This window comes from Pan paniscus, chromosome 12, assembly GCF_029289425.2.
Source record: "Pan paniscus chromosome 12, NHGRI_mPanPan1-v2.0_pri, whole genome shotgun sequence".
Lineage (NCBI taxonomy): Eukaryota > Metazoa > Chordata > Mammalia > Primates > Hominidae > Pan > Pan paniscus.
This window is the reverse complement of record NC_073261.2, coordinates 56140113-56156855: the sequence shown is the minus strand read 5'-3', so window position 1 is coordinate 56156855 and position 16743 is coordinate 56140113. Positions and strand designations below refer to the sequence as shown.

The 16743-nt window shown below is 42.9% G+C and overlaps 1 protein-coding gene, 1 non-coding gene and 1 pseudogene across 17 annotated transcripts in view; all 3 read right to left on the bottom strand.

The window, feature by feature from the left end:
- Positions 1-9170, bottom strand: part of TIA1 (TIA1 cytotoxic granule associated RNA binding protein) — a 40448-nt gene extending 31278 nt beyond the window's left edge. For 10 of the 16 annotated variants that reach the window (XR_010109258.1, XR_008955264.1, XM_008956349.6 and 7 more), the window contains exon 1: positions 7655-8476. Coding sequence is in view for 9 of the 16 variants with exons in the window: in XM_008956349.6 (XP_008954597.1) it covers positions 7655-7680 (26 nt within the window). In the remaining 7 variants the exon portion in view is untranslated. Of the gene's footprint in view, positions 1-295; positions 366-7654 lie in introns of all 16 variants that reach the window. The other 6 variants (XR_004669905.4, XM_034953349.4, XM_034953345.3 and 3 more) reach the window with 5 other exon arrangements.
- Positions 8241-8311, bottom strand: TRNAG-CCC (transfer RNA glycine (anticodon CCC)). The gene has a single exon. It is a non-coding gene; the product is annotated as a tRNA-Gly (tRNA).
- A 3799-nt stretch (positions 9171-12969) lies between the features above and the next one.
- On the bottom strand, positions 12970-13263 carry LOC134728614 (large ribosomal subunit protein eL39-like; annotated as a pseudogene).
- Positions 13264-16743: the final 3480 nt, after the last annotated feature.

Here is a 16743-nt window from a genome sequence, read left to right as displayed (position 1 = left end):
GCCAGGTGTGGTGGCGCATGCCTGTAATCCCAGCTACCTGGGAAGGGGAGGCACAAGAATCACTTGAACTTGGGAGGTGGACATTGTAGTGAGCTGATATTACACCACGGTACTCCAGCCAGGGTGACAGAGCAAGACACTGCCCTCCCTGCCCCCCCACCAAAAAAAAAGGACATAAAAAACACTGACAACCAAATACAATCAATAATGTTTAAATGGATCCCGGATGAGGGGAAAATAGTTTTTTCTTACAGAATTAATAAATGTAGAAAGAATGAGAGAAATAGAAACTCACCATTAAAACACCACAGTAATAATTTCTAAAGGAAGATCCACCCATGGAAGCTCACATTAGTTGATGAAACCTTAAAAGGGGAAACAGGGTATCTGCATAGCCTCAAAGTACCTCCACTAAAATATTTATTAAAAATTGGTTTTGGGACAGGTGCGGTGGCTCACGCCTGTAATCCTAGCACTTTGGGAGACCGAGGCGGATCACAGGTCAGGAGATCAAGACCACCCTGGCCAACATAGTGAAACCCTGTCTCTACTAAAAAATACAAAAAATTAGCTGGGCATGGTGGTGTGTGCCTGTAGTTTCAGCTACTAGGGAGGCCGACGCAGGAGAATCGCTTGAACCTGGGAGGCAGAGGTTGCAGTGAGCCGAGATCATGCCACTGTACTCCAGCCTGGCAACAGAGCGAGACTCTGTCTTAAAAAAAAAAAAAAAAAAAAAAGTTTTGACCAATGAACTAGTGGTTTTACATGACTATGAATTCTTTGGATACACCTCCCTCCAGGAAGTGTAACTTAATCTTCCTCTTCCTGAGTGTGAGCTAGCCTCGGTGACTTACTTCTAACCAACAGAGTAAGTTAAGAAAAAAGAAGTCACGGTGATTTTGGAGAACAGGAGAAATAGTACCCTTCCAAAGTGTCGGTAGGGTGTGGTGGCTCACACCGGTAAACCCAGTGCTTTGGGAGACCGAGGTGAGAGATTCACTTGAGACCAGTAGTTTGAGACCAGCTAGGGCAACATAGTGATATGCACCGTCTCTACAAAAAATAAGAAAAAATTAGCTGGGTGTGGTGGTGTGCACCTGTAGTTCCAGCTACTTGGGAAGCTGAAGTGAACAATGATTGTGCCACTGCACTCCAGTCTGGGCAACAGAGTGAGACCTTACCTCTAAAAAAAAAAAAAGTGTTAAGGTCAGAAAGACCTCTCACAGAATGAAGGAGAATAAAGAGACGATGACGAAATGCAATGTGGTATTTTCCTGAATTGGATCCTAGAATATAAAAAGGATATCAGCGGAAAAATTGGAATAAAGCCTATAGTGTTAATTTCTTAATTTTGATAATTATACCACGGTTATATAAGATGGATACATTAAGGGATGCTAGATGAAGGTTATCATGCCATTCTTCCGCAAAACCCTCCCCCGCAAAAAACAAAACTCTGTACTATCTCTGCATCTCTTGTGTGTCTACTCTCACCTGACTCTTGTGCCTATAAGAAATTTTCAGGATTAGCTGGGAGCGGTGGCTCACGCCTGTAATCCCAGCACTTTGGGAGGCTGAGGTGGGGGATCACTTGAGCTCAGGAGTTCGAGATCAGCCTGGCCAACATGTTGAAACTCGTCTCTACTAAAAACACAAAAAATTAGCCAAGTGTGATGGTGGGCGAGAGAATCACCTGAACCCGGGAAGTGGAGGTTGCAGTGAGCCGAGATCTCACCACGGCAGTCCAGCCTGGGTGACAGAGACTCAGTCTCCAAAAAAAAAAAAAAAGGCAGAATTTGATAAGGTCTCTGAAAATTTGAGTAAAAACGATGAATAGTTTTTTACCTAATAATAAATTCCATAAGAGGTTTTCATTTTTATTCTTAGTTGGTATCTACCATCTAGAACAGGGGTCCCCAACTCCCCCCTAGGCCATGGACCATTATGCGTCCATGGCCTGTTAGGAACTGGGCCACACAGCAGGAGGTGAGCAGCAGGGGAGGGAGCATTACTGCTTGAGCTCTGCCTCCTGTAAGATCAGCATTTGTGAACTGGGCATGCAAGGGATCTAGGTTGTGTGTTCCTTATGAGAATTTATCTAATGCCTGATGTTCTGAGGTGGAACAGTTTCATCCTGAAACCATCCCGCCCATGGAAAAATTGTCTTCCACAAAACTGGTCTTGGTGCCAAAAAGGCTGGGGACTGCTAGTCTAGAACACTGCCTGGAACATTGCAATATCATTGCAGTGATATTTATTGCTCTATAAATATCTGTTAAAGAGTTAAATGTACTGTCTCAGAATGACTTCTGAACATTTGCAATTTGCTAGAAAATTCTCTCATTTTGCTTAAGTTACCCTAGGGGGAAAAGATTAGTTATGTCTTTTGCTAATGAAGACACTGTGTAAACACCAGGCACGGTGGCTCACACCTATAATCCCACTTTGGGAGGCTAAGGTGGGAAGATCGCTTGAGCCCAGGAGTTGGAGACCAGCCTGGGCAACACAGTTGAGATCGCTTCTCTACAAATATTTTTAAAAATTAGCCAGACATAGTGGCACATGCCTGTAGTCCCAGCTATTCAGGAGGCTGAGGTGGGAAGATCCCTTGAGCCTCAGAGGTCGAGGCTACAGTGAGCTGTGATCACACCACTGCGCCAGAGCCTGGACAACAGGATGAGACCCTATCTCAATTAAAATAAATAAATAAATAAATTGTGTAGAATAGTAAGTGCTTGTGTATATACTATACATCAGCATCCTAGCCTTATTATTATTTAACAAATGTATACCCATCACAAAGAATAATCTGTTACAAGAGATGGCTGAAACTGCCTTACTAGTTGGGACCTCCTTCACTAGGTAAACCAGCTTGAACAAATGTATTCAATACTACGCCTGCAGACATCTTAAGGGATATCGATCCTCAAGACTTTTCATTTTTACTTATATTTTGCAACAAACTATAACATTTTAGATAACTGATATTACACATTTTAAAATAAATCCATTTATTGTTGACATCATTCTCACATGCCACATCTAAGCCACTGGTAATTCCTGTTGCTCTATTTTCAAAACATATCCATAATTCAACTATTTCTCATCACTTTCACCAGCACTAACTACAATTACAGGCATTGCTTTCTCTGATACCTGGATTGGCTTCCTGACTAGGCTACTTGCTTTTGCCAGTTTTAAGGTTAAGATAGGCTATACCACTACTCTGCGTGAAACCCACTTACAGCTTCCATTCCTACTCATAAGATAGCCCTCATAAGGATCCGTATGATCTGGCATTTTCTACCTCCCCTAACATTCCTATTTATCATCCTGACCTCATTTCCTACTCCTCTACTACATTTACTCTCTTCAGGCTAAACAACCAGCATGACCTGCCCCCAAGGGCCCCTTGCACTAGCTCTTTCTAGGGTGCTCCTCCTTCAGATAGAAGGATGGCTCTCCCTCATCTCCTTCACTTTTTTCCTCAAATGTCACTTATCAAAGGATGACCTTCCTTTATTATTCTCTATAAATATCCACCCCTTCCTCCTTACCATGCATACCCTGCATTATGTTTCTCCATAGCACTTATTACCATCTAACATAATTACTTATGTAAATTCATAAAAGGCCTATTATATGTACTACCATATCCCCAGTTCCCAGAAGACGGACAGCCATGTAGTATGCTCTCAATATTACTGAGTGAGTGTAATGTTTCTAGCATATTCTTAATTACTAGCAGTTATTTGGAAACATAAGTATTATCTAATAAATATCTCATTTTGGCCAACCTTGCCTTCAATCTAATCTTTAAAATAGGTCTGATTGTCGCCTGTAATCCCAGCACTTTGGGAGGCTGAGGCAGGCGGATCGCGAGGTCAGGAGATCGAGACCATCCTGGCTAACACGGTGAAACAGTGTCTCTACTAAAAATACAAAAAATTAGCCAGGCGTGGTGGCGGGTGCCTGCAGTCCCAGCTACTCCGGAGGCTGAGGCAGGAGAATGGCGTGAACCTGGAAGGCGGAGCTTGCAGTGAGCCAAGATCGGGCCACTGCATTCCAGCCTGGGTGACAGAGCGAGACTCCGTCTCAAAAAAAAAAAAAAAAAAAAGATAGGTCTGATTCTCAATACAAGAGATTTTATTTCATACAAATTACAAGGCCAATACTATTTGGAGAGTGGAGTAGACAACAAGAATGAAAGATGAGCATGGAGCAGAAGAAAGGCAAGGCCCACAATAGTATATAGCAATTAATTGGGCTCTGTCTTGCTCTGTCATCCAGGCTGGAGTGCAGTGGCGTGATCTCGGCTCACTGCAACCTCCACCTCCCGGGCGATTCTCCTTCCTGAGCCTCCGGAGTCTCGAGTAGCTGAGGCTACTGGCATGTGTCACCACACCTAGCTAATTTTTGTACTTTTAGTAGAGATGGGGTTTCACCATGTTGCCCAGGTTGGTCTCAAACTTCTGACCTCAGGTGATCCACTCACCTCGGCTTCCCAAAGTGCTGGGATTACAGGTGTGAGCCACCATGCCTGGCCAGCTGCAGGCTTTTAAAGATGGTCTATAATTTACAGATCTGCATCTTAGCAAATGTGAAAGCCGCACAATAACAGTATAGTTATCTCAAAAGAGAACACTCATGCATTTGAGAGTAAACCACACAAAGGATATTAAGGTGTCTGGATTTGAGGGAATTAACTTTCATCAACTAACACCAGCAATGTTTTTCTAGTCTATTGTGTAGCTTTTAGTCCACAAGTTGAATATTTTTAAAGTGACCAAGGCCAATTCAGACTCACTATACACGTATTTTTATTTTTTTTACTGTGGAAAATTTCAAATTTATACATGGAGAAGAGTAGTATACATCACCCATATGCTCACTACAAATGTTTGAACTTATTAACTGTACCTTGAATACTCCTCAAAATAATCTTGCAGTATAAACTTTCGGGAAGTTTGTCTCAAAATATGATTCCAAAGTATTGGTGACAAGAAATCAAATACTGGTATTCTCTAACTTAACATGGAGATGCCGAACACTCAGATGTAGCAAATGAAGGAATTTCCAGTGAGCCATTTAGGTATGTGGGTGATAAAAATTCAGACTCTATTTTATCCTCAAGAAAGAGTAAAATCTTAATTCACTGCTTGAAATTCTACCAGATTTTTTTTTTTTTTTTGAGATGGAGCCTCCCTCCTGTTGCACAGGCTGGAGTGCAATGGCGCAACCTCGGCTCACTGCAACCTCCACCTCCCGGGTTCAAGCGATTCTCCTTCCTCAGCCTCCCGAGTAGCTGGGATTACAGGCATGCGCCACCATGCTCAGTTAATTTTTGTATTTGTAGTAGAGACAGGGTTTCACCATGTTGGCCAGGCTGGTCTTGAACTCCTGCCCTCAAGTGATCCACCCTCCTCAGCCCCCCAAAGTGTTAGGATTATAGGCGTGAGCCACTGTGCCCAGCCAATTATACCAGTTTCTTAAACAAATTTATTGATCACTTACCATGGACCACACTAAGAACATATATTAAGAGGCTGTGTTTTTAATGTGCTAAGAACTGTGCTAAGAACATATATTAAAAGCCTCTGACTTCCAGGGTCATTAAAGCAAAAATCTTACATTAAAATTAAAAACACTATTAGGAAAACTTAGGGATTAGTACCCTCATGTTTGGTCAAGGTTTGCCTGACTAGAAAAATGGGAGTTTGGGTTGAGGGAGGTAGAAACAAGAGAAGACTTTTACAGTATGACTACTTTGAGGAAGAGTTTCTTGGATGGGGTGTATTAGTGAGGGATACAAGGCAAAATAAGTCATAAATGTAATAGTTAAAAGTTGAGGACAGGCCAGGCGCAGTGGCTCACACCTGTAATCCCAGCACTCTGGGAGGCCGAGGTGGGCGGATCACCTGAGGTCAGGAGTTCGAGACCAGCTTGGCCGACATGGTGAAACCCCATCTCTACTAAAAATAAAAAAATTAGCCGGGCATGGTGGTGCCCGCATGTAATGCCAGCTACTTGGGAGGGTGAGGCAGGAGAATCATTTGAACCCAGGAGGTGGAGGTTGCAGTGAGCCGAGATCGCATCACTGCACTCTAGCCTTGCAGCCTGGGTGACAAAGTGAGACTCCATCTCAAAAAATTAAAAAGTAAAAAGAAAATTAAAAAGTTAAAAAGTTAAGTGGTCAGATACTTCTGCAGTTTCTAAAATTAAACATTTTCAAACTAATACTGAGAATAATAAGTTTACATTATAAAACACGAGCAGTGCCTTAACCCAAAATGCTGATGACTGTCATAGCTAAGAGGCAAGAGGGAAGAGATTCCACCAACACCGTGAGGCTAGTAGTTTTTTAGGGAGTATTCATCTACAGATACAATCTTTCCTAAAACAAAGGTCATGCACTAATTGCTACGTCCTACTGAAAAGATACTTTCTGAGCCTCAGGAATAGAGAAAAGAAATTTCAAGGTTACTAACAGATTAACTGACAATCTATTAAGAAAACAAGTGTAACCACATTTCCAATATAGACAAGAAATAGCAACTTAAAAGTGGAAAAATTTTGGAGGTAAAAAAACAATTACATCGTACTTCAGAGCAACTTTATTAGAGAGCTGCAAAGAGAAACCTAAAATTGCATTTTTAATGCATGGAGCTCTCAAACTGCCAGTATTCCAAGAATATAAACAAAAAGCTATGTCATCCAAGAAAAACAAAAAGCTATGTCAACAACTCATTGAGCTTTTCTTCTTCCGAGAAATGCCAACAAAGGCAGGATCAACTCATCCGATAATACCTCGAAAAACAAAGAACGCAGTGGGGGAAGCCACACGACAAAGAAAATATCCACGCTCCGATAATTTAACGCTATCTCTAAAAATTCTCTGTAAATATGTTAGGGCATTTACAGCCCGCTCGTTCAACACCATGTCAATCACAACAGTAGTAAACGACTATAAAAATAATATGAAATCCATTTCCCCTCAATTGATATATTCCTTCTGGGTGAGATTTCCAAATCCCTGGGGTGTCTGGTTAGGCTTTTTGGTCGGTGGGTGCTACAGAAGGAAAGCCAGAGGTTAAAGAAAAATGCTTGGCTTTTTTCCAATTGGCAACTGCAAGAATAAAGTTTACTGCACTGGAAATGAGTACAAGCACCCTCGAGGGGGAAAAAAATCTTATCACCGAGAAGAAAATGAAAGGAAGAATTTCAGTAGGAAATCAAAAGTAAAATTAAAGGGAGACGGCTGTAAAGACATGAAGAGGTTAATCAAAAAGGGGGAGAAGCGGGAAAAGGAAAGAAAGCATAAGACAAAAGGAAGGTTCGACGAGTTCTAAAAAGAGGTCTGAATTAAAGTCTTTTCTCCAGGTCTAAGACCACAGAGGGCCCGTGGCGAGAGCAAAGGTCATGCAATGGTGTTGCTAAAGTGAAGGGATTAATTGAGAGGGTTGAGCCCCGTCTCCCTTCACCTCGTCCTCACAGATTGGGTCTTGGTTCTAAGCATCCAGGTGCATGCTAAGGAAACAAAAACCACGATATCGCGGTGTCCACGGAGAACAATAGGCTGGGAGCGGCGCAGGGCCGAGGCCTTCCCTCCGGGACGACCACCATCCCGCCTCCCTCATCGCTGCCCCAGACTCACAGAGTCTTGGGCATCTCGTCCTCCATGGCTGCTGCTGTCGCGGCGGCGCCTCCAGGTCCAGCTCCCTGCCCTTCACTACCTCCCAAATCGTTTAAGCGGTTATGGCTACGGGATAGTGGGGTTTCTCGGCTGACCAGAGGTTACTCCGCCTCCTCCTCCGGCGGCAATTACACTAAACCGCCCGGCCCAGCGGGAACAATGAAACCCCAATACAAGATGGCGGCGAGCCGGGAGCCTAGGAGCAGCCAGCAAAGTTACCCGGGCCGCGCCGGCGCAGAATAACTTTGCACTCTCAACCTCCGGGCCGCCCGGCTACACCTTAATCCATAGGTTCACTTGTTGCGCAGCCGCTCTTCCACCCGACGCGAGGGACGTCTCAGACTGCGCAGGCGCAAGGATTAACTACTTCTCGACTTGCGTGAACTTTTTTGTCTTCTGGCTGCGGATTCGAGTGTTTTGACCGCGAATTATAAAGGAGTGGAAACCTTCAGGGACAGTAAAAAGCCTAAATCTTTCCTCTTTTGGAAAGATACATAAAGACTCTTCAAGCTATCTGGTTTTTAGAGAGCGAGAAGCAAAACGCTTGTGCGCCGCCCGGGAATCGAACCCGGGTCGCAAGAATGGGAATCTTGCATGATACCACTACACCAGCGGCGCTGTTGAGGTAGCTACCCGCCACGGTATTTTAGGAGGAAATAGAAGCAGACGTTCTCTTTCATGTGAAAAGAATTGTCATGTATTATTTATTCATTTAAAAGTAAAAGTTTATTGACAGTCTGTAATCTTCTGTTTTCCAATAACATAAATAATTTATCTTCTCTCATCCCAAACATGGGAATGGATGTTTCAACTTTCTCTGTACAGAAAAAAAATTTCAATTTAAAATGTTTACTTAAGAAATAAGAAAAAAGAAAAAAGTTTTACTTAAAAAAGTAAGGATTTTATTAAGAATTTGCGTCGTTGGTGCTAGCCAAATTTTTCAGCGCGGGGAGGATATTTCCAGATGCCAGATTTTTATTTATATTTGCATTTCTTCCGTGTATTGATTGCACATTGAAAAGCATTTAAGAAATAGCTGTTTAGGCCTGGGGCAGTGGCTCACGCCTGTTATCCCAGCACTTTGGGAGGCTGAGGCGGGCGGATCACCTGAAATCAGGAGTTCGAGACCAGCCTGACCAGCCTGACCAACATGGCGAAACCCTGTCTCTACTAAAAATACAAAAATTAGCTGGGCGTGGTGGTGGGGGCCCGTAATCCCAACTACTCAGGAGGCTGAGGCAGGAGAATCCTTGAATCTGGGAGATGGAGATTGCAGTGAGCCGAGATCTTGCCATTGCACTCCAGCCTGGGCAACAGAACGAGGATCCGTCTCAAAAAACAAAGAAACAAACAAAAAAACCCAGCTATTTAATGCAAATTGGTCACAAGAATCTTAAAAGTAAACAAGTCAAAAGATACATATTCAGTCCAACTTTAGGAGGCAGAGAAATTAGAGCTCTGAAATGTGATTCGGTATACTCTGTATGCATTTCACATTGCTTATTATATATATATGTCACTAAAGTAATCCTATGTCTAGGAATCTATCCTACAGAAATAAAACAATTAATTTATAAAGATTTATGTGCCAAGATACAACTGCAGCATTGTTTACAGTAGAAAAAAATGGAGTAACCTGAATATCCATCAGTGCCACTTATGGTAATTTATTCAATTTACACCAAATACATGTGGAACTTTTTCTTTTTCTTTCTTTCTTTCTTTTTTTTTTGAGACAGTCTCGCTCTGTCTCCCAGGCTGGAGTGCAGTGACACAATCTTGGCTCACTGCAACCTCTGCCTCCCAGGTTCAAGCGATTCTCCTGCCTCAGCCTCCCTAGTAGCTGGGATTACAGACGTGCGCCACCACCTAAATTAGCCTAACTAATTTTTGTATTTTAATAGAGACAGGGTTTTGCCATGTTGGCCAGGCTGGTCTTGAACTCCTGACCTCAGGTGATCTGCCTGCCTCAGCCTCCCAAAGTGCTGAGATAACAGACGTGAGCCGCTGCCTCCAGACGGAACATTCATTTTATGGACTATTTTGCAGTTATTGAAAAGCTACTAATCAGATCTGTAGTGTTGAACTGGAAAATATCTATGATGTAAGTTTATTTAAGTTGTAGAAATATTTTTTAAACATAGGAGAATTTACACATCGAAAAACGTGATGTCGGCTGAGCAGGGCGGCTCACGCCTGTAATCCCAGTCTTTGGGAGACAGAGGCAGGCAGATCACTAGAGCTCAGGAGTTCAAGACCAGCGTGGCCAACATGGAGAAACCCCATCTCTACTTTAAAATACAAAAATTAGCCAGATGTGGCGGCGCATGTCTGTAATCCCGGCTACTCGGGAGGCTGAGGTAGGAGGAGAATCACTTGAACCCGGGAGTCGGAGGTTGCAGTGAGCCCCTGGGCCACAGAGCAAGACTCCTCAAAAACAAAACAAAACACCAAAAAAACAAAAACGTGATGTCCTCTTTAAAGTAGTTTCTTCAGACTGTATACATTCTGGATTTTTCATTTTTGGAATTGTCTTTAGAGTCTCTGACACATTCTTCAGATTATTTTCAAAGATATCAAGTACTAGTCTTTTGATGGTGAATAAAACAAATGTTAATGGGGATGGTGTTTTTAAAACACCTTTTTGGGACATCCATATAAAGTGTTTTTCAGTTTAATGGTTTTTAGTTTATTCACAGAGGTGTGTGTGCAACAATCACCACAATCAATTTTATAACATTTTCTTCACCTCAAAAAGGAAACCCGTAGCAATTAGCAGACACTCCCTGTCCCTCATCCCGTTCCATGTCCCAGCCACTAGTCTTTCTGCCCCTATAGATTTGCCTATTCTAGACATTTCATATAAATGGAAGCATGTAATATATGGTTTCTTGTAACTGACTTATTTCACTTAACATTATGCTTTTCAGGGTCATCCATGTTGTAACGTGTATCAGTAATTTATTCCTTTTTATTCCCAAATAAAACTCCATTATATGGATATTGCACAAGTACTTTTTTTAAGTAGTTTTTAAGTTACAAAAGTACAACGTGCTTAGTGTTACAAATGAAATGGATACATAAGGAAAATATTAAAAATGTATCTTCTTCCTCCTTTTGAGGTAAGTAATATTAATAGATTCATCTGTAATATTCCACATTTTACTCTATACAGATGCACATGTATACACTTGGGATTTTTAGGGTTTTTTTGTTTTTTGTTTTTTTTTACAGAGTGTCACCCAGAGTGACAGTGTCTTGGCTCACTGTGAACTCTGTCTCCTGGGCTCAAGCGTTTCTTGTGCCTCAGCCTCCAGAGTAGTTGGGATTACAGGTGTGAGCCACCACACCTGGCTAGTTTTTTTTTTTTTTTTTTTTTTTGAGACAGAGTTTCGCTCTTGTTGCCCAGGCTGGAGTGCAATGGCATGATCTCGGCTCACTGCCACCTCCACCTCCCGGGTTCAAGCGATTCTCCTGCCTCAGCCTCCCGAGTAGGTGGGATTACAGGCATGTGCCACCATGCCCGGCTAATTTTGTATTTTTAGTAGAGATGGGGTTTCTCCGCGTTGGTCAGGCTGGTCTTGAATTCCTGACCTCAGATGATCTGCCTGCCTCGGCCTCCCAAAGTGCTGGGATTACAGGCGTGAGCCACCATGCCCGGCCTAATTTTTTTTTATTTTTAGTAGAGACGGGATTTCACCATGCTGGCCAGGCTGGTCTCAAACTCCTGACCTCAAATGATCCACCCGCCTGATCTCAGCTCACTGCAACCTCTGCCTCCCAGGTTCAAGCGATTTTCTTGCCTCAGCCCGCCTAGTAGCTGGGATTACAGGCGTGGGCCAGCATGCCCCGCTAATTTTTACATTTTTTAGTATAGACAGGGTGTCACCATGTTGGACTGTCTGGTCTCGAACTCCTAACCTCAAGTGATCCACCCGCCTTGGTCTCCCAAAATGCTGGGATTACAGGTGTGAGCCACTGCACCGGGCTTTTTTTTTTTTTTTGAGACAGGGTCTCGCTCTGTTGCCCAGGCTGGAGTGCAGTGGCAATGATGTCAGCTCACTGCAGCCTCTGCCTCCAGGCTCAGGTGTTCCTGCTACCTTAGCCTCCTGAGTAGCTGGGACTACAGGCGCGTGCCACCATGCCTGGCTAATTTTTTTTTTTTTTTTTGAGATAGAGTTTCACTCTTGTTGCCCAGGCTGGAGTGCAATGGCTCGATCTCAGCTCACTGCAACCTCCACCTCCCGGGTTCAAGCAATTCTCCTGCCTCAGCCTCCTGAGTTGCTGGGATTACAAGCGCCTGCCACCACGCCCGGCCAATTTTTGTATTTTTAGTAGAGATGGGGTTTCACCATATTGGCCAGGCTGGTCTCGAATTCCTGACCTCAGGTCATCCGCCTGCCTCGGCCTCCCAAAGTGCTGGGATTACAGGCATGAGCCACCATGCCCGGCCCACGCCCAGCTAATTTTTGTATTCTTTGTAGAGACGGAGGTGTCACTTTGTTGCCCAGATTGGTCTCAAATTGCTGGGCTCAAGTGATGCACCAGCCTCGGCCTCCCAAAATGCCGGAATTACAGGTGTGAGCCACTGCGCCCAGTCCTGGCCTAATAGTTTTTTAATAGTTGCAAAATCGTCCATAAAATGAAAGTTCCACAATGTATTGGATGGTAAATTGAATAAATTACCATAACTGGCATTGATGGATATTCAGGTTACTACTTTTCAAAAATCTATTGTATTACAAATAATGTTGCAGTTGTATCCTGGTACATGTACCTTTTTTTTTTTTGGAGGTTGGGGGGCAGAGTCTCACTCTGTGCCCAGGCTGGAATGCAGTACCACAATCACTGCTCACCTCAGCCTCTACCTCCCAGGCTCAGGTGATCCTCCTGCCTCAGCCTCCTGAGTAGCTGGGACTACAGGTGCACACCACCATGCCAGGCTAATTTTTTTGTATTTTTTCGTAGAGACGGGGTTTCGCCATTTTGCTCAGGCTGGTCTCGAACCCTGGGCTCAAACTGTCCGCCTGCCCTAGCCTCCCAAAGTGCTGGGATTACAGGTGTGAGCCACTGAGCCCAGCCTCTTTCTCCAAGTTTAACTTTATTTTGTATCCAACCTATTTTCTTCTCATCTATATTGTTCTTCATGTTCATGAACTAGTTATTTTTGTTTGTTTGTTTGGGTGAAGTATTGTAATTACAGAAATGAGACTTTTTTTTTTAAATGAAAGGCCTCACATATTTATTACTGAACCCAGCCAACCAATGCGTTCATAACAGATTCGGAGAGGAAAACACGTCGAACTCTCCAGATAGGGGTGACATTTTCAGCTTGATATGGTAACGTGATCGTGACCTTCAGACAGCATAAATATGTGTGCCATCTCATGTACAATTCCTTATAGACCCAGCTTGGTTCTTCTCCAATGTCTCCTTTTGGAGTTGTACCTGATTTTATTTCCAGTTTTCATCCGAATCCACTGGGGAATGGGACGATTTTGCTTTTGTTTCTTGGGCAGGAATCACTTAATCCTGAAAGTCTTGTGAGAAGACATGGTGAGGGTGGAGTCAAGAACACACCACGATGGCAGAGAAAGGAAAAGAGGCATGAGATCATTTTATACCCATCATGCAACCGCAAGCTTTTCTCAACTGATAATACTAGGACATTAGTTATAGACCAATTTTTTTTTTTGAGACGGAGTCTCACTCTGTCGCCCAGGTTGGAGTGCAGTGGCGTAATCTTGGCTCACTGCAACCTCTGCCTCCTGGGTTCAAGCAATTGTCCTGTCTCAGCGTTCCTGAGTAGCTGGGATTACAGGTGTGCACTACCACGCCTGGCTGATTTTTATATTTTTAGTAGAGACAGGGTTTCACCATGTTGACCAGCCTGGTCTCGAATTCCTGACCTCAGGTGATCTGCTTGCTTTGGCCTCCCAAAGTGCTGGGATTACAGGTGTGAGCCACTGCGCCAAGCTCCAACATTCTTTTTTTGTATTTTTTATTTTTTGAGATCAGCCTGTCAGGTTGGAGTGCAGTGGTGCAATCTCAGCTCACTGCAACCTTGGCCTCCCAAGTTCACGTGATTCTCCTGCCTCAACCTCCCAAGTAGGTGGGATTACAGGCATGCATCACCACGCCCAGCTAATTTTTGTATTCTTAGTAGAGGCAGAGTTTTGCCACGTTGGCCAGGCTGGTCTTGAACTCCTGATCTCAGATATTCTGCCTGCCTTGGTCTCCCAGAGTGCTGGGATTACAGGCGTGAGCCACCATGCCTGGCTTCCTTTTAATGCAAGCATAATGTTCTATTGTATGGTATGTTGGGGAGAAAAAAAGAGTTTTCCTCTACCCTTCCGAGTTTTTGGTTGTGATAGACCCCTGTAACAAAAGACAGATTAACAAGAAGAAAACAAACAGGACCAGGTATGGTGGCTCATGCCTGTAATCCCAACACTTTGGGAGCCCAGGAGTTCCAGACCAGCCTGGGCAATATGGCAAAAAACCATCTCTACAAAAAATGTAAAAATTAGCTGGGCATGGTAGTGGATGCCTGTGGTATCAGGTACTCTACTCTGGTGGCTGAGGTGGGTGGATCGCTTGAGCCCAGGAGCGGGAGGTTGCAGTGAGCCGTGATAGTGCCATTGCACTTCAGCCTGGGTGACAGAGCAAAGCCATCTCAAAATAAATAAATAAAAGAAAGAAAGAAAAAAAGAAAAACAGAAATTTAAAAACATGTACGTCACGTATTCAAAAGAGAGACCGGGGAAATGAGCAAATCTCCAAGAGGTAGCTTTGAATTCAGGATTATACAGCATCTTCAAAAAAGAACAGTATATGTTTAGAGAAGTGTTAAGAGAACCGGGCACAGTGACTCACGCCTGTAATTCCAGCACTTTGGGAGGCCGAGGTGGGCAGATCACCTGAGGTCGGGAGTTCGAGACCAGCCTAACCAACACGGAGAAACCCCATCTCTACTAAAAATACAAAATTAGCCGGGTGTGGTGGCGCTTCCCTGTAATCCCAGCTACTCAGGAGGCTGAGGCAGGAGAATTGCTTGAACCCGAGAGGCGGACGTTGCCGTGAGACTGCGCCATTGCCCTCCAGCCTGGGGAACAAGAGCGAAACTTCGTCTCAAAAAAAAAAAAAAAAAAAAAAAGAAAGAAAGAAAGAAAAAAAAAGAGAAGTGTTAAGAGAAGGAAAATGATTTTGAGTCTCTAGGGGTGGCAAATTATGGGAAGGCAAATATGCGATAGAAAAAGTCTCATTAATGAAGTTTGTCATGTAGATTCCTGGCTGATAAAGGTTTGTCAAAAGACAAAATTACAACTAATTTAGTTTAAAGAGCACAATTGGCTTTTAGTTGCGATTGTAGAATTGTGCAACACCTCATTTTATAAAATCGAATGAGTGTTCCTATGAGTTGAGTGGAGGAGGTTGGCTCTCAGAAAGCGCTGAAGAAAGCAGAAACAGAAAAGTGAATTGGTTGTTTCGAGGTTACTTTCCTTGAAAAGTTTAAAGCAGAGGGTATTTCCTTATCATGTCATTTCAAACTGGTCTGTTGGGAATTTGGCTATTATTTTTCTTTCTCCTGATTTCTTAGAAAGTCAGATCGACAACTTAGTTTTGACCTTGTGATGTGGAACATGAGTGACTTGAGTGACTCCATTTTGGTTTAGTCTGTTGGGCCTAGTCTAGTGCAGGAGCTCAGTCCAAACCAATGGCTTCCTATGAATTTTATTTAACAGGTGTAAAATTGTCTTTAGTGATTAACCTTTGTCCTTTCAGGCAGTGTGGGAAGAGGGATACCTTTGCCTTTTAAAATTTATGTCCTGCTTTACTTCAGACATTACACTAAATAGGAGTGTTGAGTATAAAAATGAATTCACAATTAAAGTTGTTAGATAAATTATTTGTATATAACTTTAAAAGGAGATTTTTTTGAAGCTTTGTAATTACATTGAAAGTTTATTTGTTTCCTTGAAAACAATTTTTTGAAAAGTGAAAAATAATGTAATACAGCTTTCAAATTACTTTATGCTGTTACTTTATTTCTATTGTATTCACATGTGAAAGTATGTGATCAGTTGTTGCTGTATCAGAGATATTAGAGATTCTTTATTAGTTGGGCATTCTTTATGACCTTTTCTATAAAAGAGTAAGGACATTAAAATGTAAGATGCGTGATGAAAATATAAGTAGCGAGGCTCATTGTAGTTAGCCTAAATTAAGTAATGTTTAAGGTAGGTGTTCATGGCCGGGCGCGGTGGCTCACACCTGTAATCCCAGCACTTTGTGAGGCCGAGGCGGGTGGATCACGAGGTCAGGAGATCGAGACCATCCTGGCTGACACAGTGAAACCTCGTCTCTACTAAAAATACAAAAAATTAGCCGGGCACGGTGGCGGGTGCCTGTAGTCCCAGCTACTCGGGAGGCTGAGACAGAAGAATTGCTTGAACCTGGGACGTAGAGTTTGCAGTGAGCTGAGATCGCGCCACTGCACTCCAGACTGGGCAACAGAGCGAGACTCCGTCTCAAAAAAAAAAAAAAAAAGTAGGTGTTCAGAGTAATACTTTTCTACATTATACTGAGAGAAAGAAATTATAAATTATAAAGTATATCAAATTATTATGTTATTTTACTAATTTTACTTTTATGTAATAAAATGCAATATATTTAAAAATTGTTAAAAAAATAAAATTTGTGTCCTGCTTTTAGGCAAATGGGGGAAGGCGGAGAACTTTCCACCCACGTATCTACATCGTATCTACATCTTCTCAATTGTCTTCGGCTTGAAATAATCCTTAGGCTAAAGAGGCGTATTTTGGGGTGGCACATTCTGGTGTCCTTACAGGTACACTAGTTTTATTCATGTCTGTTACTACTATTACACCCCCTTCACCTTGGGCCACCCCATCCTCAGTCTCCCTCATTTTTCTTTACAATTAGCACCATTTACCCATTCACGGAGAACCTTACAGTTCTCGCAACAGGGTGATCACTCAGTAAGTACTGTTGTCCCTTTGGTCTGTTTCTGGCAGCGATTAGCTGTG